This window comes from Bubalus kerabau, chromosome 11 (assembly GCF_029407905.1).
Source record: "Bubalus kerabau isolate K-KA32 ecotype Philippines breed swamp buffalo chromosome 11, PCC_UOA_SB_1v2, whole genome shotgun sequence".
Taxonomy (NCBI): Eukaryota; Metazoa; Chordata; class Mammalia; order Artiodactyla; family Bovidae; genus Bubalus; species Bubalus kerabau.
The window spans coordinates 102,368,538-102,392,055 of record NC_073634.1 but is presented as its reverse complement, the minus strand read 5'-3'; the positions used below and the strand labels follow the sequence as shown (position 1 = coordinate 102,392,055).

The following is a 23,518-nucleotide window of genomic DNA, read 5'->3' as shown; positions in this document are numbered from 1 at the left end:
CATCACACGCCCTAGAGCCCTGGTGCTGTCCCCAGCATACCTGGTGTTGGGCACGGGGCCCTCAACGTCCCCTGCTCAGTGCAGGGTGCTGCCTTGAGGCTCTGCCCCTTTGCTGGGACTTGGGAAACCAGCCTCCACAGTATGGAAAGCTCTGGGAAGAATGGAACCCTTCATCCCATTGGTCCTTTGGTGTGTGTAACTGAGACCACTGGCACCCCTAATGCAGGTCGCAGGCAGAGGAAATGCACTCCACTCTAGCATTAGTTTCTGTACCCAACCTGTGTTTGCTGGCATCCTGCAGGCTCCCATCCACTCCCGCCCACCCAAAGGCTCTGGGAGGAATCACAGCTGCCTCCCCTGCTGGTCCAGCCTGCAGGAGCTCTTGCCACTGGTCCCTGACAGGTCGCAGAGTCAGACATGACTGAAGAGAGTCCCCCAACAGACTACTCCTGGAAGCCTCCAGCCCACCTGCCCGTCTCCCTCTCAGAGAGACTCTGCTAGAACATACCTCTTTTCCCCTGACAAATTTGAGCAAGTCTTCCCTCCCCTCTCTCTCCCACCTACCTCGCTGTCAGAAGTACACCAGACTCCAGTGCTCTTTAGGGGGAAGGTTTTTTTAATTCTAAAAAATGACGTGTGGATATTATGCCTGTGTGTTTGTGGGTGTGTGTGCTCAGTTGCTCAGTCATGTCCAACTCTTTGTGACCCCATGGACTATAGTCTGTACATGAGATTTTCCAGGCAAGAATAGTGGAGTGGGTTGCCATTTCCTACCCCAGGGGGGATCTTCTCGACCCAGGGATTGAACCCATGTCTCTCGCATCTCCTGCATTCTCAGACACTTTTTATCAACCTCTGGGAAGCCCATGCCTTTGGATATTATAGAAATGCCTGCAGACACTATAGAAAGATTTAAAAAATCAAATGGGAACAACAAAAAGCAAAGTTAAAAGTTCCCCATAATCATTTGCTTTTTCGTGAAGTCAGTAATGATGTTTAATACCTTCATAACCATCTTTTGGAGGCAGAAACAGTGATGCAGAGCTTCCCCAAATCCTCACGCCCCACAACTCAGCAATAAGCACATTACTATCCAGAGAAACAGCCTTCTGGTCTTTTGTCCACATACATGGACAAACAGAGAGACAGACTGATCAAAAATATAGATTTTTCACTTTTTTACAAAAAGAGGTTGTACTTTCCTAAGCGGTAAAGAATCTGCCTGCCAATGCAGGAGATGCAGGTTCAATCCCTGGGTTGGGAAGATCCCCTGGAGATGGAAATGGCAACCCACTCCAGTATTCTTGCCTGGGAAATTCCATGGACCTGGGCGGGGGCGGCTACTGTCCATGGGGTCACAAAGAGTTGGATATGAGTTAGCAGCTAAACAGCAAACAAGCAGTTGTTTTAGCTACCTTCCCTGCTTCACAACAGGTCGGAAGCATCTTTCTAGAAGAATACATGAACAGGCATCATCCAATGGCCCATTGTATGGCTGCTTATCCGGCCTCTAACAATCCCCCACTGCTGGACACCAGGGTATGTCCAGTGTTCCATTAGGAGAAGTCGTGCTGGAACAGGCTGTCAGAGGAGTGGTGGAAGGTGAGGGGAGCTGTCTGTCTTGTTCACTGTAGCACCCCAGCACTCAGCACAGGTCTTGGAGCCGAGTGGGCTCTGGCAATGTCTGCTGGATGAATGAACCGACAGAAGCCAGCCTCTCCAGCTCCCCTCTACCTGTGGCTCTGGTGCTCGGCCTGCGGGGGCACTCAGCTTCCCCAGGGCCGCCCACTGCACTTCTGCCTCGGTTTTTGTGCCTTGGAACTACTCTTTGAAGTCCCTCGCACACCCCAGCTCCAGCGCTGGCAGGCTGGCTTCAGGACCCCCTCTGCCTCAGCAGTGTCTCCCTGCCTCCAGGCTGGGTGCCCAGCCTCCCCTCCTCCCTCCCAATTCTCCTGGGAGATCTGGCCCACTTCTGTGCCTCCAGCATCCTAGAAGGGCCCCTTACTCCGTCACAGCCATCCACAGATACTTCTATGGTGCCTGCGGTGTCCAGCACCCTCCTAGACCCATGGCAGGGAGCAGGGATCATGAGCCCTGAGCTTAGGGGGTGGGCCTCAGGAACCCCCAGGAACACCAAGCAGAGAAGCTGTGTCTGCAAAGCAAACGGCCCCCTACCAGCCCAACTTCCAACTAGATAGCTGCCCCCCGCCCCCTCCGCCGAGTCCCCTTGAAGATTCTGGAGCAGCTGCACAGGCACACGGCAGCCAGGTGTGCCGAGTGCTCAGAGCAGGGACAGGTGGGTGGTCACACAAGCACACCCAGGACATCTGCCTGGTCTGGGGGGGGCGAGGTGAGGATCTCAGAGGAAGTAAGGCCTCAGCTGAGCCCTGAAAAAGGACCAGGGGCTCCCAGTGGGGGAAGGAGTTCTGGGGAAGCGGCCGAACCCTAACTATTCAGTGGCCCCGGGGGTCTGAGAATAAGAGAGGGGCCCAGGGTCGCTGGTACCCAGAGAGACAGGGTGGGAAGGGAGCCTGAGGCTGGAGCACCGGCAGGGCAGGGGGCCAGGGTGCGTGGTGGGGGCAGAACCTGGAAGACCCTGCAGCCTGACTCCTCTCCCCACTGGGGACAGGGTCTCAGCAGCCCCGCCAGCCTCCCCCTTAGCCAGGTCCAGCAGGTCTACCCCAGAGAGCTCCTCAAACTCTGCAGCCCTGACCCACTCCTGCAAGCCCTGGGTGTGCCCAGGGTCCTCAAGAACCCCACCTTCTCCCTTGGCACCAAATCCCACCCCAACCTTCCCTTCGCAGCCCAGGGCCTCTCTCCACCCTTCACAGGGCCTTGCACGTCTCCTTCACCACCCACCAGCCCTGGTACCAGCGCCAGCTTCCAACCCTGTACTCGGATGGCTGCCCCCCGTTTCCCAAATCCCAGGTGGACAATCTGGGTCACAGGTTTCTTTCTCTCCATCTCCACACACACACACACACACATACACAAAGACACACACAGGCGCACACATATACATATGCACACACATATACACAAACACACTGGGCAGTCTGGGTCGGTCTCTCTCTCTCCCTACACACACACACACACACACACACGCCCGTGATGTGAGAGTTAGACTGTGAAGAAAGCTGAGGGCCGAAGAATTGATGCTTTTGAACTGTGGTGTTGGAGAAGACTCTTGAGAGTCCCTTGGACTGCAAGGAGATCCAACCAGTCCATTCTGAAGGAGATCAGCCCTGGGATTTCTTTGGAAGGAATGATGCTAAAGCTGCAACCGACTCGATGGACGTGAGTTTGAGTGTACTCTAGGAGTTGGTGATGGACAGGGAGGCCTGGCATGCTGCGATTCATGGGGTCGCAAAGAGTTGGACACGACTGAGCGGCTGGACTGAACTGCACACACCCTCCATGATCGCTGCTCTGGGTTTGCCACTACCTGCTGTGTCTGCGTCAGTCTTCGCCGGCACTAGGGTCCAGCCCAAGCTGGTCCCTGTCATCCTGCGGCTCGTCATCTAGTGGAGCAAACAGACGGTAACCATACACCCTGCAGATAATTAAACACAGCGGTGCTGCGCGTCTTGAGGATGTATGCAGGGCTTTGGGAGCCTCGCAAAGGTGACTTGGAGCCCCCAGGGGCCTCCCCCACCTGCCTTTCCAGTGCTGCCCAACTGCCACACCTCAGTGCACAGCAGGGCCCCACCAGAACGCCCTCTGTCTGTGCCCATGTTCAAGGCCCAGCTGAAACATCACCACCTCCCCAGAGCCATCCCTGAGCTCCCCCAGAGTCCCTTATCCCCCTTCCTCCACAGTTGGTCCACTAGCTATTTAAAAAATACATATATATATATATATGTGTGTGTGTGTATATATGTATTTTTTGGGGCTGCATGGCTTCTTAGTCACGGCTCGTGGGATCTTTTGCTGCCGTGTTTGGTCTTCTGTTGCTGCCCGTGCCTGCACATGCGGGTTTAGTTGCCCCAGGCATGTGAGATCTTAGTATCTGACTAGGAATCAAATCCAAGTCCCCCACACTGGAAGGCAGATTCTTAACTTCTGGATCACCAGGGAAGTCCCTCCACTAGCTCTTATTCCTCCCACTCAGAAGTTTCTTGAAAGCTGGACACACCTTTTCATCTCTGCATTCCCCCAAATACTTTGGATGAAGCATACATAAACTTAATAATTTTTGGAATCAGGAAAAATATGTCGCCTGACTTTGATACAAGTCTTAGGCACAAGAAGCCCTCACCTTTGTTCTCCTACCCAACTCTTGCCTGGGCTTTTCCTCCTAGAAAAAACCTCTTCCCTCTCATGTCCCTTGAGCGTGGCTCCAGCCTTGGCCCCTTTGAGTCAGAAAGGAGCAGAGCTGGGGTTCACCTTGTGCTCTGGGGCCCCTCTGGCAGAGGGAGGTGGGAAGCCGACACCCCCGCCCCTCCAGCTTGGTGGCCAGCCCTGCTCTCAGATTCCCCGGGACCCAGTGACAGCGTGCAGCCATCCTTCACTGAGATCCCAGTGGGTGGGAGGCACAGACCCTCGCCAGGTTCCATCTTCCTGGTTCTGCTGGGCTTCCCACCCAGCCCCAAGTCCTGGCTCACACCCCGCCTTTCCCCACCCCAGGGGCAGTTGATGGCCTTGTCTCACGTCTCCGTACGATTCGTCTAATGGATGCCCCTCTGTCGGAAAGGACAAGCACCTTCTGGCGCCTTCTCCAAGGCCCGCTCCATCACTTGGCCTCTCCTGCCAGCATCACCACCTTCTCGCCTCTCCTGGGTCTTTCCCAGCCTAGAGTGGACACAGCAGCCTGCAACCGGCCTGAACGTCTCCTGCCCCAAAGCCTTCCCTGATCTCAAGCCCCCAGCCACGCACACACCCCCCATCTCTGCTCACTTCTCAACAAAAAAGGGAAGGTGAACTCTGAAGAGCGAGGCCCTGCTGCACACTCCTCCTTCTGGACTGGGGGGCTTGCTGGGGAGGGGACACTCTGGGCTTCCACGAGCCCATCAAGCCTCATTGTGAGCGTCTGGCTTACCTGCACCTGTGCGTTCTGTTCCCAATCGCTGCCCCCCAGCCTGCCCTCTCCCCACCCCCTCAGCTGGAGCAGCCCTTGCTAAGGATGGCCCCTTCTCTGACCTTAAGTCACATGTCTGGCAGGTCACCGCCACCTCCAGGGCCTTGACCTTGAGGTCCCCCACAGCTCCCCTGCAGGTCTACCCAGAGTCAGCCCCTTCTCTCCTGCACCCCCAGCTCCCGGCAAGCAGGGAGTCTGGGACCCATCACTCACTGACCCGTCCCTGATCAGCTCCAGCAGCCTGCCCACACCTCCTGTTGGCAGCTGACAACCTCCGCCACCCCCAACAGCAGATCCTCACTCTGCTCTGCCCTGACCAGAGGAAGTGGCATCAAGCTGCACGTCCCAAGAAGTGGGGGTCTTCTTGGCTCCTCTTTTCCTTCTAGCACTTTCTTCCTGTTGGCAATACTCTGAACAAACACAGCCTAAACCAGCCCACTTACCACCTCCACCCTGAACCCTAATCCAGGCCACCAGTCTCGCAGGCGCAGACCAGGGCCACCTCTGCCCACACTCCAGGCCCTTTTCAGGTGCAAAACCCTCCGCAGCTTCCCAAAGACTACTCCAAGCCGAGCTGGACTCCAAACACTGACACAGAGCTCACAAGGGGCCCTCCACCCCCCAACCCCCACCGCCCCCGAGCCTGGCTTCCTCCCCCTCCCTTCCCCAGAGGGGCTCCGCCACGCTGCTGCTCCCCCGCCTTTGCCAGCAGATCCTTCTCCTCTTTGGGGTCTCAGCTCAGGTCATTCCTGACCCTTGTAACTCAAGTACCTTGCTGACCCTCTCTAGTTAATTGCTCTGCTTTTCTTCTTTATAGTAACGCACCACCACCTAACAATCTTGGTATGTTTAGAGTTACTGTCATCAACATTAGAATGCAGAAAGTACAGCCACTACTTGAGAAATGAATGAATCCCAGAACCCATGACCTAAGTATTACTTTGCTCATTTTTATGAACAGAGGCTCAGACATGAAGTCAACTATCAGGGTCTCCAAGCCACCAAGCTGCACGGGCTTTGGTTTGAACTCACATCAGTCTGACTCCAAAGGCAGGGCTCTTGGCCACCAGGCTCTCCTTACCCTGTGCGAGGCCTCCCCTCCGAGGCTGGGCCAAAGGCTAAGGGATCTTGTTTTTAGAGGAGGCTCGTCTGAAGACAGAAGCCAAGTCTAGGGCACAGCAGCCCAACCCAGACTTCCAACTCCAGCAGGACATGGACATGAGGAGTGGAGAGCGTGCAGAGGGTACCCCCTTAAAAACTTCAGGGGCCCAGTTCACAGTCAGCCAGGCCCAATCCAATGACTGCTCAGGCCAGTTCGGGGCTGACCCAGGGGCTCAGAACAGCCACAGTGACCAGAGAGCGTTTGCTGTGTGCCAGGCCCTGTGCTGAGGACTTCACACCCCGCACTGGCTCCTCACAATCACCCTATGTGTATCCCCATTTTATAGATGAGGAAGCTGAGGATCAGAGAAAATCAGTAATTTACCTAAGACCTTGCAGCTGGGCGTGGCGACAACCAGGATTTGAACCCAGGGCTCAGCTTTGAGCCTGCTCAGGGCCCCCAGACCTCAGCTGAAACAACTCAAGCCCTAGACTCCTTGGCCCAAGGGAAGGGACTTGATGGGGGACAGACTGCCGTGTGGAGGGAACAAGCGCACGGCATGAAGACACACCTCACACAGGCGGCAGGTGCAAAACAGAGGCTTTAATCTGAACAGCAACGAAGGCACCAGGGCCGGGGGGGCCCTGGGGGCGCAGGGGAGGAGGAGCCAGGAAGGCGGTGGTGTGGGCCCTGGGGGGAGGCAGGCGCTGAGCCTCTTCTAGGAAACTATTTCTGTGACTCTGGCGGCCCCTGTCCCAGCCTCTGCCCAGGCCATCGGCCCAGACCCGAAGGCCAAGCCCCTCAATTGTGCTTCTCAGGTGCTCCCCCTTCCCAGAAGGGTGGGTGGGCCCAGATACGGGGAGGGGGCAGCGGAGAGTCAGGACTGGGAGCAGCCCTCCCCCAGAAGAAAACTCTGGAGCTGGCTGGCTGTTGCTAGTAGCCCCCAGTCCGGACCAGCCCTGCCCCTGCCCATCCTCACAGCTCCTCCTGGAGCCCCACCGGGCAAGTCCAGGGAGGCAGCAGGACGAGGGGCGGGGAAGCAGCGCCAAGGGCTTGCAGAAGCAGCAGCAATGAGGGAGCAGGAGCAGCCGGAGAATGCAGGGAGCAGCCCAGGTGCTACATGGAGGCAACCGGCCCCAGCCCACCCTCTTTCCTCCAGAGTTTCTGCCACCCGCTCCCAGCCAGGGAGAGCCTGGGGAGCAAGCCCTGCCGGGCCCTCCAGAGCGTACCCTGGAGCCAGAGAGCAGAAAAGCAAGGATGAGGCACTGGACACAGGGGCCCCCACAGGCCAGGGGTCAGCGTGAGGACGAGCTGGGAGGGTCACCAGCCAGAAGAGTCCACGCTTCTCCCTTCCCAACCCCACCCCAGGCTGGCTGCCAACCTCAGCCTCCAGCCCTCAGGACCCCCAGACACCCGCCCAAACATGGCTTAGGAAACTGCCTCACCCAGCGGGGGAAGCAGCTGCTCCAACCCCTAGAAAGGCAACCTGCGAGGGAAAGCAATGGCCACAGCAGAGTACCTCCCCCCACCCCACGGTGGCCGGGTCAGCCTGGGCTCAGATGGGACTGAATGGAAGGAGAGGGAGGCCAGGGCAGAAGCAGGGCCCCGGGACCCTGCGCTGGCCCCTTCACCTTGCCCGTCCACGCAGGGCAAGGCGGGAATCTGGCCACACTTTGGTCACTTCTCCTGACCTGGGTCCTTCAGCCCTATGCCCTGAGCCTCTATCAGCCCCGCACTTAGCACCCACCCCAGTAAACAGCCTCTCATCAAACAGAAAGAACAAGGGGAGGGGGTGGGGAGGGGGCAGCAGCTGGAGTCGGGGAGGGCAGGCACGGGAATGGCAGCCAGGACAGGCCGCTCTCAGCACGACGACATGACAGGATGGATGGGCAGGAGGCTCCCGAACTTGAAGTGCTGGATCACGGGGAACTTCTCCAGGCACTGCGAGGAGAAAGGGTGGAGAGGACAAGTGAGAGCTGCGTGGTGCCCTGCCAAGCCCTGCCCGGCCGCTCAGGCCTCGGACAGACCCCCAGACAACTCCCATGTGCGGCTGCAGCAGGTGTCTGTCCAGGGCCCGGGAAGTGGCCCAGCCCCAGAGCAGCCCCCAAGCCTCTGGGGAAGAACAGAGCTTCCCACCCGTTCCTGACCAGCCCTTCCCACCCAAAGCCACCCACTCCACAACAATCAGGCCAGGCCCCGGTAAGGACAGGAGAGTGAGAGGGAGGGAGGAGGTGGGGGGAGAAGGCGCCCAACCCCACAAGGCAGCAGCCAGGTGACACCACTGGGCCCAGAGGGGAAAAGAGCCCTCCAGACCACGGGGACCCCTGCCCAGGGCCCGCCCTGGAGAAGAGGCATGCGGATACACCGGGACGCCAGCTAAGATGGGCCCAGGGCCCGTTTTCCCACTTTTCAGTTCTCCAGACTGAGAAAGCCATCCTGGCACTTCAGAGTGAGACAGGAAGAACTGGCTGACAGCCCCCCAACTTCCCCCACCGCAGGGCAATTCCCAGCAGCCCAGTGCTCGGGCAGAGAACAAGCACAATGGGCAGGGGGGTGGCTGCCTGAAGCCAGTCGGGCCAGGGCCTCGGCCCAGGGCTGTGGCAGAGGAGGGGAGACGGGAGAAGCAGGGCCTGCCCTCTGGCCCAGGCACCGTGTCCGCATCACGCGGGGCCCGGAAAGGAGGGGGCCCACCCCCACCCCCCGCCTCAGCCCACCACACAGGCAGCAGCCCCACGCATGCAAGGGAAGGGGGCTTCCTCTCAGACCTCTGGCTGCACGGGCAGGCAGGATGTGCACCTCCTGGCTGGGCTGGAACAGGATTTTGGCCTCAGAAAGGGCAAGGGTCCCATCCTGTTACTGTCCCCTTCTCCTGCTACCTCAGAGGAACAAAGGCCAGCGCTGGCCCAGGGTCCCTGACCTCAAGAGCCAGCAGCAGAGATGAAGGGGCCTTTGCCATGGGGGCTGTGGTGTGTGTGTGTGGGGGGCGGGGGGGGCTGTGGTGTGTGTGTGTGTGTGTGTGTGTGCGCGCGCGCGTATGTCTGTCTCTCAGAGTAGGGGATGGTCCACAAGGCTTGAAGAGGGCCTGGAGGTGAGCAGGAAGGGAAATCTCTGATGGAAGGATGGGGAGCTAAGCTGTGTGAGGGAGCAGAGCTCCAGGCCAAAGTCAGACTCCTGGGCCTGGGGCAGACAAAGTGGGGGGCAGACAGCTGGGGGTGGCCCCTGGCGGGGAGGAGCAGCAAATCCAGGCCAGAGGCAAAGGCAGCTGCCATTGTGCTTAGGTCATGGAGGAAGTGGTAGGAGTTTGTCAAAGGGGGGCCCCCTAGGGCCCTGGAATTCCAGAAAGGGTCAAAGATCACCCTGCTTCTAGCTTTCAGGCCTGAGAAGTTACAAAGGCAAGAGGCTTAGGGGGCTGGAGCAGGGGTTCTGTTCACTCCGTTCTCAGGGATCCCCCAAACAAGCTTCCCCAGGGCCAGGGGAGGTGAGGAACTGGGCTAAAGGCAAAGGGCTGCTTGGGGCAAAAGAAGTGGAGCGCCAGGGTCACAGCAGAGGCGCCTCAGGCCGCGCCTCTTCTCCGGAGCAGTGACCTGTGCTGGCAATACCTGTGCTCTGGACAGAGCAACTGCTTCAGCCAGGCTGAGTCCAGACCTTCCAGTGGGCGGCCCTCCCAGCTCCCACTGAGTCAGGGAGAGAAGGGGCTCCTCGGTCCTGACAGACCCTTCTGAAGGGAACACCTGCATGGGGCCAGCCCTCAGGAAAGACAGGCCCACCCCACCAAGGGCCCCAGAAGCATCTGGTTCTTCCACTCAGAAAGGCCGAGACAGGCAGCTTGAAGATGCAGGCAGTTGGGCCCAAACGCCAGGCCCAGACAGGCCTTTGTGGCAACTCAGGGCAGCTCCCCTCCCGCAGCCAACTCTGTCTCGGGCTCTGGCCTCTGCTAACCCCCCTCTGTACTTCAGAACTGGCAGGCCTCGGAGGTCCCCAAGGACCCAAGGTCCCTAAGGACTGGAACCCATCTGGAAGAACGAGTCCGTTCCTAGCTTTCCTCTGCTCAGGGAGCGTGCATCTCCACAACCCCAGGGATCACAGACTAAGGGTGACCTGCTGGCAACTTATAAATGGCTGCTGCAGGTTACAGGGACTCGGTGGCCCTAGACTTAAGAGTCAGCGAGTCCCAGGGTTGTCCTACCAAGGCACGGCCACCTCACAGCGGCTGGCAGGCTGTGTGCACCCAGAGCCGCAATTTCTGGGTTTCAGGAAGGGCACTGGGTTATCTGCTCAGCGCTCCCTCTGTCTGGTCCTGAGCTGCGGGCAGTTTTCAGTCGCTGACCTCCTGTGTTCAACAGCCAGAGACACATGGACAACTGTTCCACCTTCGACCGCTTTGTTTGTGCGGCACCATCAGGGCTGCAGTCTTACCCTGCTCCTACAGCCAGGGTTCTTTTGCCTCTGGACAAAGGTAGGGACTGGAGGCAGGGCCTCCTCTTCCGCCCTTAGGGGCCCAGGTCAAGATAAGTTTAGTTACTCAAGTAAGAGCCTGTAGGAAGGACAGCATCTAAGATCCCAGGCAGGGAAGGCACCAGAGTCCAGCCTATGGGGAGGTGGGGGGTGGGGGGCCTGGAGAGGGCGGTAGCGGGGAGACCCCTTCAGCACCCACTGTGGGACTGGGGTGGGGAGGGGTCGAGAACAACAGGACACACAGAGGGCAGTGCTCTGGGGACTCTCCAGCAGGAGGGCCAGCGTGGAGGGCTGAGGGCCGGATGGAGCCTGCCCAGCCCCAGCAAAGGCTCCTCTCAGATTAGAGAGGTATGTGGGCTGGAACCTAAACACAGGATGTGAAGTCCAGAGGAAGGGGACCGGAGGGGGAGGGGGCGGAAGGGAGGGAGAGGGCCAGGCCTGGTCAGTCCCAGCGCCTTTAACCCCTTCAGGGCGGCACAGAAGGATCCAGGCCACTGGAAGCGCTGGTACTCCCAGCCGCACCCAGCACCCTGCACCCTGCCCTTCCTGCTCCTCTGCCTCTGCTGACGGCCCTGAGTGAGCTCTGGCTGTAAGGAGGCCACCTAGACAACCTTCCCTTTCTCTGGAGAGGGATGACCAAGGGTCAAGAGAGAAGCACCTCCAGAACAACACCTGAGACCACCAGCCGGAGGGTGAAAAGAGGGGAGTTTGGGACCCACTGCTCCGGGTGAGGGACTTCACGCCAGGCCCTCCCGGGTCAAGGTCAAGCACGTCTAGGATTGGTCTGCCTAAGATGTGGAAGGAGCTAGAGAAAAGAACAGGGTGGGAAGAAATGTCTTCTCCCTACTTGCCAGAGAAAAAGTCACGTCCTTGGATGGGAGAAGGGTGCCAAGGAGGACGAGCAGAGGGGGCAGGAGAGAGGGTGACCGCCTCCCAGCAGGGGGAGCTCCGGAGGCCCACACCTCTCCCTGCTGCTCTGACTGGAGAGCAGGGAGGACCCCAGAAGCGGTTATTAAAAATGTAGCCCTGGGCCTCCCCACAAGACCTCCCACCTGCCCAGCTATCAGACACACCAAGGTGGGAGAAACATCACTTTGGATGATGTCTCCAAAGGATAGAGCCTTTTCCCAAGCCTGTTTCCTTTTTCGCGTCCCCACAGGAACAGAGCTGAGAAGGGCCTCCAGCCATTTGACAAGTGGGAACAGAGACCCAGGAGCAGCAGGGTCTGGCCTCAGTCACAGGGCTTTTCCGGCTGCCCATCCCATGGACAGAGATTCACAGGCCTCAGGTGTCAGAGGGAGCTGGCCCACAACTCAGAGCTGGACCAAGAGCAGAACAGTGGGGTGGGGGTGAGGGCGCCCAGAACCGAGAGTGCCAGCCAGTCCCCACTCACCTCGGCCTTATACATGCGGATGAGACCCTGGTTCACTTTGGACCAGGAGGGGACAGCGCTGATGTTCCACAGCTGGTTGGAGTGTTCTGCAAAGGGGCCTGTCTTCATCTGGAAAAGAAGAGTTCACAAGCTGGAGAGGTGGGCCCTGGAGCCTACCACATGCTCCCCTGCAGCAAGGCTGCTCCAGCACACACATGTGTACACACACACAACATGTAAGCACATACATACACATGCAAACACACATAGACGTATATACAGACACACACACACACTCTCACGAAGACCAGGTGGCAGCATGCACCTATAGGGTGGCAGTCGTGCAGGCAGGCGCATGTGTGCATGTGCCCACGTGCACGCATACACACACGTGCCAGAGACAGGGTCTCTCTTGGCCTGCCACAGGTAGAGCTGGAAGAGCCTAGGGAAGGGTCGGTTTGGGAGAGGGCCTGGACCAAGCCCAAGCACCTGACTGCCTTCTTCATGGGAGGCGGAGGGAGGAAGGAAAAGAGGGGAAAAACACGGGTCACCTGCAGCAGATGCGGGAGGAAGGTCTTTAGAAAGCCAGCCTGACCTGGCAGCCGAGTGGAGAAGGGATGGCAACCCCAGCAGCAAGAGACAGGCAGGAGCAAGGACCGTACGGTCCCAGTCCCTCCTCTTGAAAGAAATCCTGCAGCAGGCCCAGTGGAGCCTCCAGGATCTCAGAAACCAGCGCTGAGACGAGGAAGTGCGTGCGCCTGAGTGCACCCCTCAGACAGCACAAGGCCAGCACATCTGTATTTATTAACAAGCAGTTCACAATCCCCTCCACACTGCTCCCTCCCCGGCTGATGCTGGGGGACGGGACCCTGAGCGCAGGTGTCAAAAAAAAAGTCTGAAAAGCAGAGGCTGAGCTGGCAAGAAAGCTGACTTGGACCTCGAGTAGGTGGAAGGTTCCAGAAGAGGTTATGTGTGGAGGCGGGGCTGGTGGAAAGCTGTTCCAGGGAGAAGGGATGGGGGTCCCTCAGCCCTCTCTCTGTATTGGGCATGAGTGCGGGTCCCACGAGCACAAAGCCCTCACCCATGGCTGTGGATTCACCTGGTGACCCACTCTCTCACTCCCCCAGTGAGGGCAACGCTTACAAAACTGCAAGATCAAAGCTGAAAAAGCTGCCATTTTACTTAACCCTGTCATCTCCCTTCCCTGGCCCAAGTCCCCCTGCAAAAACCTGTCACAACCCCCAGGTTCAGGAGCATGGACAATAGGCTCCTTCCCTGAGCAGTGAGGCCACAGCCCAAGGTCCCCACTGGGCTTCTCCTGGGCTGGTCCCTTCACTCAGACTTCCCCCTCCTCTCTCTAAGACTCCTTCCTCCAGGAAGGCAGCCAGGAGCCCCCAGCCTGCAGGTGCTGGTCCTCGCCCTGAGCTTTGTTCTGGAGCCCCACTCCATCAGACTCCACCCTATCCTCCCCTCTCCCCGCCCCTTCCCCAAGCGCCCTGCCCCACAGGAGGAGCGCCAGGCTCCAGCCCTCTCTTGCATACTTCCAGGCCCTGAGAAGCTCAGGGATCACTGGAGCTATAGAACCAGTCTCACTCTGGACTGAGCCCTGTGAGAAACCACCCAGGAGGCACTCTGCTGGCCTCTGTCACAGCTGCAGCTCCACGAGTCTGCTCAGCAAGGGCTCTTCGGCCAAGGCTAGCAAAGGGGCGTGGGGAAACCAGAGGTTCTGCTTGCTGGGCTGGCCTTCCCCATTAGGGGCATGGGATGGTGAGCCAAAAGGCCTCTCTGGCACCCTGGCATAGCCAGGGGAGGCCTGAGCCCTGAGGCCCCAGAGGCCCTGGCCCCCTCCCTGGAAAGGCCAAAGATGCTTTCTCTAGAGGGGCTGCCCCACCCCCACCACCCTTCAGCCCTTTGGAAGGAGTCTCTGTAACTCTGGAAAGGAAAACAGATGAGGGGGAAAAGGAATGGGGTCCGAGAAGACAGAAAAAAATTAGCTCATTCTAGCCACAAAGGGAGAAGAGAAAGCTAGAACGAGCAAGCGAGCTGCAGTCCCGCAGTGACCCCAGGGGAATTGTGTGAGTCAGAGCAGCCATATTGAGCAGGAAATTACTCACAGACGCTGCGTTCCTGCCTCTCCACTCCCAAGAGAATCGGCCTTTTGTAAATGGTTCCTCTGTCAGTAACTGAGGGGGGATGGGGTGGGGGGGGCGGGGGAGAGGCTCTGCACAGCGCCTTCCTGTCAGCTCCTTCCCTTCCAGCTGAAATCTGATCCCTCCCTTCCCAAAACTCCAAATTTAGAAGCCAGATTGAAACTGAAATTCTTTTCCTGCCTGCCCTGGGCTCTTAAAGGCGCCAGGGCTGCATTTCCTGAGGTGGAGAAGCCTGCCCCGTGAGGGCCTTGTGTTGGAGGCCCAGGGCCACCAGGGCAGGTCCCAGGCTGGCCCGGTCTCCTTTCCAACTCTTGTCTGTTCAGTCTCCCAGTTGCGCCAGCCCTAGTGAATCCCTGGTTTTGCAGAGGCAACACTGCCCCCGTCCCGGCCACAGCACACAGGCCATGGCACACAGAGCTCCTTGCAGCCGTCAGTCAGGGCCTCCCTCACCACCACCGAGGCGCTGCGAAAGCCCTGTCTGCGTGCTGAGCCCAGACTCTGGAGAACGAGCACAGTGTGTGCCCTCAACAGGAACCGCGCCAGCCGGCTCAGGGCGGGCCAAATGGGTGAGAGGGGCCCCTGCCAGCACTCTGAGCTCTGCGGCATGCCCCTGCTAGCATCCAGCGCCTCCCACCACGCCCAAGCACCAGACCCAGGGTGAGAACCAGGCCTTGAACAGAGGGTGCAGAACAACCTAGAACTCGAGGGCCTGCCTGCCTCCTCCCAGTTCACGCCTCTACCTCATCTATTAGCAAAACCTCCGCTAAGTTCAGTGTGTCTTTAGCACCACCTAGCGGCCACTGTAGGATTTCCTCGAGCAGAAGACCTGCGTCCCAAATTTTGGGAAGGCTTTTGGGTTTTTATACATACCGAGCATAATCAAACAAATAAACAAAAATACAAAATTTTAACGTGGAGTCAATTTCCATATTCCCTGAGGCCCAGCCTGGTCTTCCACCTCATTAGTTACTAATAGGGGCCCTGGGGCTTGGCCAGCCATCTGGGGGAGCCTAACCGGCTTAGCCTCTTAGAGGGGCCAGCGAAGCCACCCCTTCTCCCCGCCCAGCCCCAGGTGTCTCCGGGCTCTGCAGACCCTCCCGACCTAGCCTGGAGACAGCAGCATGTGACTGGCTCTCAAGGCAGCCAGCCAGGCTGCCCTGGAGTCCTTCTGACCTTGGGGTGCCTACAGTGCTGAAGGCAGCACATCTCAGGGAATGAAGCAGCGGCCACTCAGCCGTCAGAACAGGCTTCATTTGCTGACTTGGAAAAACGTGTCATTCCCCTCTGGCCTCTGGAGTTTGGCAGAGGCCTGAGCCGAATGCTGACCAGGAGAGCCTGCAGTTACGGCTGTTTAACCAGGTGGCCCTCTCTTCAGGGGACAGAATGGGCAGCAGAGAGAGCAGCCCCCACAGGGAGGGGGGATCCACGAGAGTGCCAGGGAGGTCACTGGGGCCAGGGGAATGCTTGTAGGCATTAGGACAGAGAATGTGGGCAGGACCTCTGCAGGAGGCAGAGCCAGGGCACCCCTTGGAAGTCTGTGGGGGTCAGGCATTAGGCAGGGAAGCTGAAAAGGCCTCTTGAGAGCCCCTAAAGCAGTGGGCCCCCACCTTTGATGCATAGTCACCTGGCTCATGTCCTGTGCTTAAATTCAGGGTCCTAGCGCATGTCCCCCAAGATTCGGATTCAGAAAGCTGAGGTGGGGCCCAAGACTGTGCATTTCAACAAGCTCCCCAGGCGACCCTAGGAAGTGGTCCAAGGCCACACTGTGGGAGATCCTACTTTAGCAGGATAACAACACGCACCTAAATGATCTCCGCTGGGTGGCCTGAGGGTCCAGGCCTACTAACTTTCACTTCCAGCACTTCATGAGGCCTCTGTCCTCAGACACCAACAGAGGTGTGAACCTTCAACAGAAATCTGTCTGGCTGTCCACTCCAGTCTCTCCAACTCCTACAAAGGCTCCATCACACACATCCACACACACGTAGCTCTACAGACGCTGGGGGGCCCACTCAAGAGATGCTGACACCCACCCACCCTTCAGACCTGCCTCATCAGTCACCAAGTCCACCTAATGACCAGGTCTTAATCCGTCAGCTCCAGTAGAAACTGATCTAGGGGAGGAGATACTGGACAGCCAGAAGGTGGCTTTGCCTTTCAGAGAGGCCTAGCTGGGCCTCCTCTTCAATAACCTGCTTCAGGGGTGGCCCCGCCCCCTTCAGACAGCAGCTCTGGCTCCTCAGGCCCTTTTGGCCCGGAGGCTGCCAGGGGCCCCTTCCTTACTCCTTTTCTCTCACCTCGGTGATAAACAGGATGCACTCCAGGAACATGTAGTCCTTGTGGTTCTCGTTCACGGCCTTCTCATCCACAAAGTGCCTGGGCTCCAGATATGGGTGGTCTGGAAGCAGCAAAGAGCCCCGAGGTTCAGAACCAGGCACTGGCACCACCGGGCCACAGCAAACCAGCCCCGTTAACACCCGCCTGAGGGCCTAAGATCTGCCCCTGCGCCCTCAACACTTGATCTCGCAGAAGCAGTAAGCAGCCCTGTGTGTGTACTCTAGTGTAATGAGTACCAGCCTTGCTTCTTTCCAGCCATGCGGCTCAGTTTCCTCATCTGTGCAGTGGGGATAAGAATACCCTGTAAGGGCTGGGGGTGGGGAGGGTACCTAGCCATCAGCACCGGCCTAAAGCCCTCAGCATGGCGCCTGCCCAGGTCAGTGTTGACGGTCTGCTGGCAAAGACCCTGCCCAGGGTCCTCGAGATGATCTCCCTGAAGCACCAAGAGCGGGCCTGGCACAGGGCAAGGACTCAACAAAGCATCCTTTACTAATGTTATTTTTAAGGCAGTTAATTCTATATGCAAGTAGACATGGAACCCTAACCCACTCTGGCTTGCCCATGGGAAAGTAAGGGGAACCACCACCAGAGCAGGCTCATAGTGGGCGGGCCCTGGACCAGCATCCGGCAGCAGCTCCCCGACGGCCCCCTGTGCACAGCTCAATAATAACAGTGGATGACGCTGGTCACCGAGTCAAAAGAACCCCTCATTTTCAACATAAGACCCTACAGCCGTGGCCAGGAGTGGGGGCGCGTCTCACACCAGTCAATTGTGCTCCCAGCATGTGCCCTCAGCCCAGCCCGTGTCACTCCCATTATCTCGGTGGTGCATGGCCTCCGCCTCCCTGGCCTGCCACGCCGCCGGCTGCAGCAGCGGGTCAGCAGCAAGCTGGATCCATCAATAGCTGCTCTGATGCCTGCTTTACAAGCTGTCAGCGCGTGCCCTGGGAGGGAGGGGAAGGAAGGAAGGGAGGAAGGGGGGCTGGGGGTGGGGGGTCCACGCCCCACTTCAGTACCTATTAGCTGTGAACTGCCCCAGATGAAGGGCAGAAACTGGAAGTCATCCAGGCCCCACACGCCCTGGCTGCCGGCTGGCTCCATTCGGTACGTCTTTTGGAGCTTCCTCATAACCTCAAGGTACCTGCACCGGAGGGTGGGGAAGGGCAGGTGGGTGGCAAAAAGCAGAAAGACAGTCTCAGCCCTTCAGCTAGTGGAGCAGAGGAGGCTACAAAGAACCACCGAGGAGGGCAACAGGTTAATTAAAGCCTACTCGCCAAGTTACACATCAGCCGATACACTCAAAATAATGTAGCTTCATTTTTCTCTCTCACATTCAGCCTCCTCTGGCCCAGGAAACAGGCAACACACCAACTGGGAAGGTGAGTGCCATCACCTCCTGACAATGTGAGAGCCCGGGCAGGAGCTGCAGCTTCTCACCCCTTAGACTCCTCCAGGAACTGCCCTGGAGCTGCAGCTTCTGTCAATGCCCTCGGGTGACTGAGACACGCCCATGTGCAGGGAGGTGGCCTGGGTGGCGAGGGGAACCAGTCAGAGCCTGCCTGCCTGCCTGGGTTCAGCTGGCCGTGACCTCAGTGAAGAGACCTGATTTCTCTATGCCTCAGTTTCCTCATCTGTAAAGTGAAAATGACAGTTGCTACTTCCTCGGGTGGTCATGAGAATTAAAAGACATGCATGTAAGGTGCTTAGAAAGAACCTCTACGTGATAAACACCACAGAAGCGTCAGCAGCCATTAGGTAACTTTCCCGTCACTGAGTTTTACTTGAATCTGAAGCTCTCGGAAGGAGGAGTCTTGGACACCCTGTTCACAGTCATGGCTTGATTAGGACAGAACGAGAGAACCCACAGCCACTCAGGAGCTCCTGCCAGGCCCCTGTCCCCAGTCTGACAGCAACAAGGAGGAAAGAGACCCCCCACCCCCGGCCTCTCCTACCACCAGCAGCCATCCTTCCCGCCTGGCTCACTCACCGATTGAACACCTTGAAGACAATGGCTATTTGGTCATCTACCCGCAGCACCCCGATCTTGCAGAGACAGCAGAGGAAAGCAGCAAAGGCTGCTTCATGTCCTGGGAGAGAAAAAACAGCCGAGGTTGACAGTCTTCCAGAAGGAGTAGGACTGTTCTCAGTCTCACCAGAGTCCAAATCACCAATAACGTCCCATCTAAGGCAGGAGGTCAACATGGAGGTAAAGGGGCCTCTTCGGCATCCAGAAAGACCAGGGTGCCTTTAAGGACCACCAGTACTATAATTCTACTCCTAAAGGCCTAGGCTGGCGATTCTTCCAGAAGCATTCACATTGTACTTGGGAGGCTTAACTCACTCATCAATTCGACCCTATTTATTGAGCACCTACTCTAGGAGCAGTCACGGTCCAGGTCAGGCACTGACGGGACAGAGGCAAAAGTCTCTGCCCTTGTTTGATAGTTTATGATTCCGTGGGCCCCTCCCAGGGCCTGGAATGCTTATGAGCTGGTACTTTCAGCTGCACAGTTTAGGATCATGACCAGCTCGAGTTCAAGCCACCACCACACAGGGGCAGTCATCACCCCTGGACAACAAGGAGCGTCTGAGAGTGGAAGAAAGACCCAGTCCCTGCTGACCTGGTCCCTCTCCCCTACAGGTTGCTTGGTCACAGTCAAAGCTCCGCCCCTGAAAGTCTCACTTGATAATAAGCCTGTTCCTCAGCATCAGGGGAGCAGATGACAAAACTTTCCCAGAACCCAGGTCCAAGGGGGCCCTTCTCCAGGCCTGCCCCTCTGGCCTGGGCTCCTCTAGAGGCAAGGGAAGGGCCCGAGAGAGCAGCAGCTCCTGCATCTGCCTGCTTCAGTGAGGAAAGGAAAGGCAAGGCAAGACGGGCCTATCAAAGCAGGGGCCCTCCCCAGCCACCCCGACCTACATAATAGAGAAACTCTCTTTTTTTTTAAGGTGCCACAGCGCTCCCTCTAATGGCCACTGTGGCTGAGAGTAATGCCCCACAGCACTGCCAGAGACTGCCAGGCTCTTTCAGTTCTCAGGGTCTCTGTAAGCGCTGTTTTGGGATATAGTAAGTGCTCAGTAAGCTGTCAGTTTGGGGATGGTGATAAGCGCACAGTCAGGCCATTTTACAAGGAACAGAAATCAGCTCTGTGCTTGAGGCCACCACGTGTGTGGCACCGGCTCCCCCTGGTGGCCCAAGTCGGAGCAGCCGGCTTCCCTGCACCGACTGCACCCCAGGGCTGCCTGCTCAGGGCTCCCTCATCCCACACAACCCAGAGCAAAGAGGAGGCAGTCCAAGAAAGAACCGCAGTGAAGCCAAGAGGCGCCGCCGGGGGTCACAGGTACCTGTGCCATAGTCGATGCGCGTGGAGTTCCCCACGGATTCCTTTAGGTAAACAGCCACCTCGGGCACAGCGGCTGCCAGGTTGGTGGGGACCACCGTGGCCACCAAGTTTTCTGCTTCCTGGTAACACAAGAGACACACAGTGGCAGCAGCAGATTGGGCAGGCGCCCAGAGGCAGCATCTCGGCATGATATCCCAACTCCCACAGAAGGAAGAGATGGGAGAGCGTTTATTTCTACACAACAAAGACCACCCTGGGGTGGGGCTTTTCATCTGCTGACCCTCCCTCCAGAGGACACGGCTCTGGGGACAAGAGGAGAGGGACCTGAAAAGAAGCTATTCAACTTTCCCATCGAGTAACTCACTGACATCCCCAGAGATGTCCTCCTTCTTCATACTCCCAGCAAGGGAGTTTGTGCCCGATGTTCACCAAAGACATATGCAAGGATGTTCATGGCAGTATCATTTATAGCAGCCAAAATGTGGAAACATCCCACAACTAAACTGTCCATCAGTAGCACAACAGATAACCTATGCTATGGTCATACACTGGAACACTACGCAGCAAGGAAGAAGGTGCACTGTTCCACACACCACAGGTGAATCACAAAGTTGAGCAAAAGAAGCCAAACACACGAAGTTCAAAAGCAGGCAAAATCAATCTATAGGGGAACAGTGAGAAAAATCTGGGGGATATCAACTAGAAAGGGGCACAAGGGCACTGGGGAAGTGCTGAAATGTTCCATGGCTTGATACGGGTGGTGGATGCAAGGTTAAAAACAGGTTAAGATCTATCAAGCTGTATAACTATGACTTCTCAGCTTTCTTTACGTTACAACTCAATTAAAAAAATAAGCCATGTGCTACCTTAGCACCCAGAGGCAGCCCCAAGTCACTCTTACACAAGGACAGCATTTTGCTGGGTCCTTGGTACTTTCCTCTGTTCCATCATGTGAAAACACCGGGACAAGACATTAGCACCCAAGTTTCTTTAGCTTCAGTCTGTAAATACCCGGCATGAGAATCTCCTGGAGACCTGGTGAAAATCTGGATCCCCAGGCCCCACCCCGGACCTACAGACCTATGGGATAGGGTGGCTACTCTGCATTTTTATTTTTTGTTTGCTTTGAACAAATATTACCTTTGCTTGACTCAAAAATGAATACACTGTAGGAGGGATGTACTCAGAAGTCTTACTCCACCCTTCTCTCCTCTCCGTCCACCCCTCCCCAATGCCCCAAAGGCAACCACCACTTTATTTGCCTCCTCTGTATCCTTCCAGTACACACTGAGAAATACAAACAGACCTTTCTCGTGTCTCCTCTTTCTTACCAAAAGGCAGCCTGCCATGCGCACCACACCTTGCCTCCCCTCTAACAGGGTAGTCAGCCCTTTGGACCCACTGATGGAGAACCCATGGACACAGAGGACCAACGGACCCTCATCATCTCATACAAGGGAGTATCTATGGGGGATCCTGGACGCAATCCCCCACAGATACCGAGGGAGGGACCACTGGAAGTTGCAGTCCCTTCCCCCGAGTTCCTGAGTCGCCTCCCTGTTCTTTGTTAGAGCTGCATGGTACTCCCGGGGCAGCCTTATTAGCTTATTCAACTGATAATAAACTGCAGATGGACACGTGGGCCATTTCAGTCTGCTGCTACACACAATCACCTATGAACAGCCCTGTGCAGAGGGCTGCACACCGACGTGGTGATTCCCAGAGGACAGCTGGGGCAGAGGGTAAACGCATTTGTACTTTCAGGGAACAGAGCTGCCGTTTCAACAAACTCCCCAGTGCTGATATCTGAACGCTTCCCCCCAATCCCCCCTGGCCCCCAAGCCCATCCTGCGACAGCCTCACCTGGTCGAGTTTGGCATACCAGGTCCTGTAGGCCTTGTTCCCAAATCGAGAGGGCTGGTCCACTGGAGGGGTCTCATCGATCCACCTGTCCAGCGTGTTGAGAAGAGCGACCAGTTTCTCAATGGCCTGTGGAGGCAAATAGAGGGGGCCCAGCCACCATGACTAGTGGCCCCATGCTAGAGCCACAGAGGGAAGCCCCAATGGCTGCTGGACAGTGACCACCAGGCCTCACACACTGGCACCTCCCTGCTGTCCCCCTTTCTTCCCAACCCTCCTGAGCGTGAAGGAGGGGCCAAGGGAACAGTGAGCCTTCCAGAAAGGGCCCGGCACAAGGCTGAGGGACAGGCACGGCTCCCACACCCAGCTTCTCCAGCCAGCCTGCCCGGGGACGGGGGCTGGAGGCGGGGTGGGGGCAGCTGCTGGACAAGTGTGAGCAGCAGCCCTGACTTTCCTTACTGCATTTTATCGAGGTCTTCTGTTTAGAGCACAATACCTGCTCATCACTGAAAAGAGAAACGAAAAAAAGAAAGAAACAAAGGTGACGGGTAATCCTGCCACCCAGAAATCAACACCACGAGGTATCCCCTGCTTGTTTTAAGTTCACTTTCCACCACTTCACTCTGACTGAAGCCCTACAGTAGCAATGGTCCTTGCTAACCAAAAGAACCCTGAAGAGGGTTTTCAGTGCCAAGGGTTTTCCCTTTGCACCACTTCTGCTCACAAAATGTTTCACAGAAACACTCTTACTTTCAGATAGCAGGAGAGTCTGTCTTAACATTTTAACATACTCTTCCATATCATCATTTCACAGTGTTTTTCACTGCTTATCATGGTTAGAATTTTGAAGGCAGCTGGACCTGGATTTATAGCCCAGCTAAGGGACCTCCCTGGTGGCCCAGTGGTTAAGAATCTGTCTTCAGATTTAGGGGATGTGGGCTCAATTCCTGATCTGGGAACTAAGTGCCCACAAGCTGTGGTGCAACTAAGCGCACATGCCACAACTAGGAAGAGGCCCCTGGGCTGCAACTGAGACCCAGAACTACAAAAATAAAACAAATGTTTGATAAATAAATCCCAGTTAAAACAGCATTTGCTGCAAAACCTTGATCAAGTAACTTCAACTCTCTGTTTGCTCGTCTCAAAGATGGGCATAAAAATGGGTAAATAACTCTGAGGGCCGCCTGGAGGCCTAAGTGACAACCCATGAAGCACACCAGCGCGGTGTCTGGCACAGGGTGACGGGGTACAACATCTACACACACATACAGACCCTCAAATGGGGTCTCGGGGCACACGCTACTTTGTAGTCTGATCAGCTCCCTCACAACCCTCATTCCAAGCAGCACAGAAACGTGACCTTTGTGAAAGTCTCTTACGAGCAACTGACATTTCACTGTGCCAGTGCACTGTGATTATTTACCCACTCCCTCACTGCTAAACGTTTGGGCTATTCCAGTTGTTCCCTTTGTAGAAAGCTGGGGCCACAGGTCCGCATGTGGGCAGCGGCAGCTAAGACCCAGCTCTTATCTCTCAGCTCTACCTCTCCCACAGAGCAGACTTTAAGCAGTGGGATCAGTGTGACAGGCCAGGCCGTGTTAGCACACTGAACATTACTCAACGAAGAAATCAGGTGAGGCTGTCTCTCTCCAGCACAAGTCTGTGAGAGTGGCTCCGAAGGTGCCTGTTCCAGATTCGGCATGTGAAATGAGCCAGGACAAAGGTACAGGAGGCTTGGGGAGCACGACACAGGGACACGTGGAGGCAGGTGGCCTTGGAGGGGGGTCCTGCCCAGAAGCAGACCCTGCCTGAGTCCACCGGGCA

The 23,518-nt window shown here is 57.0% G+C and overlaps 1 protein-coding gene across 2 annotated transcripts in view; it reads right to left on the bottom strand.

Moving 5' to 3' along the window:
* Positions 1 to 6,762: 6,762 nt before the first annotated feature.
* The window catches only part of PTPA (protein phosphatase 2 phosphatase activator), a 31,226-nt gene continuing 14,470 nt past the window's right edge, over positions 6,763 to 23,518 (bottom strand). For both annotated transcript variants that reach the window (XM_055541365.1, XM_055541366.1), the window contains exons 4-10: positions 21,698 to 21,823; positions 19,836 to 19,953; positions 18,481 to 18,580; positions 17,510 to 17,634; positions 16,454 to 16,554; positions 12,028 to 12,135; positions 6,763 to 8,120 (exon numbers count right to left, since the gene is read on the bottom strand). In XM_055541365.1, the coding sequence (XP_055397340.1) occupies positions 8,040 to 8,120; positions 12,028 to 12,135; positions 16,454 to 16,554; positions 17,510 to 17,634; positions 18,481 to 18,580; positions 19,836 to 19,953; positions 21,698 to 21,823 (759 nt within the window). In that variant the 3' untranslated portion in view covers positions 6,763 to 8,039. The remainder of the gene's footprint in view (positions 8,121 to 12,027; positions 12,136 to 16,453; positions 16,555 to 17,509; positions 17,635 to 18,480; positions 18,581 to 19,835; positions 19,954 to 21,697; positions 21,824 to 23,518) is intronic.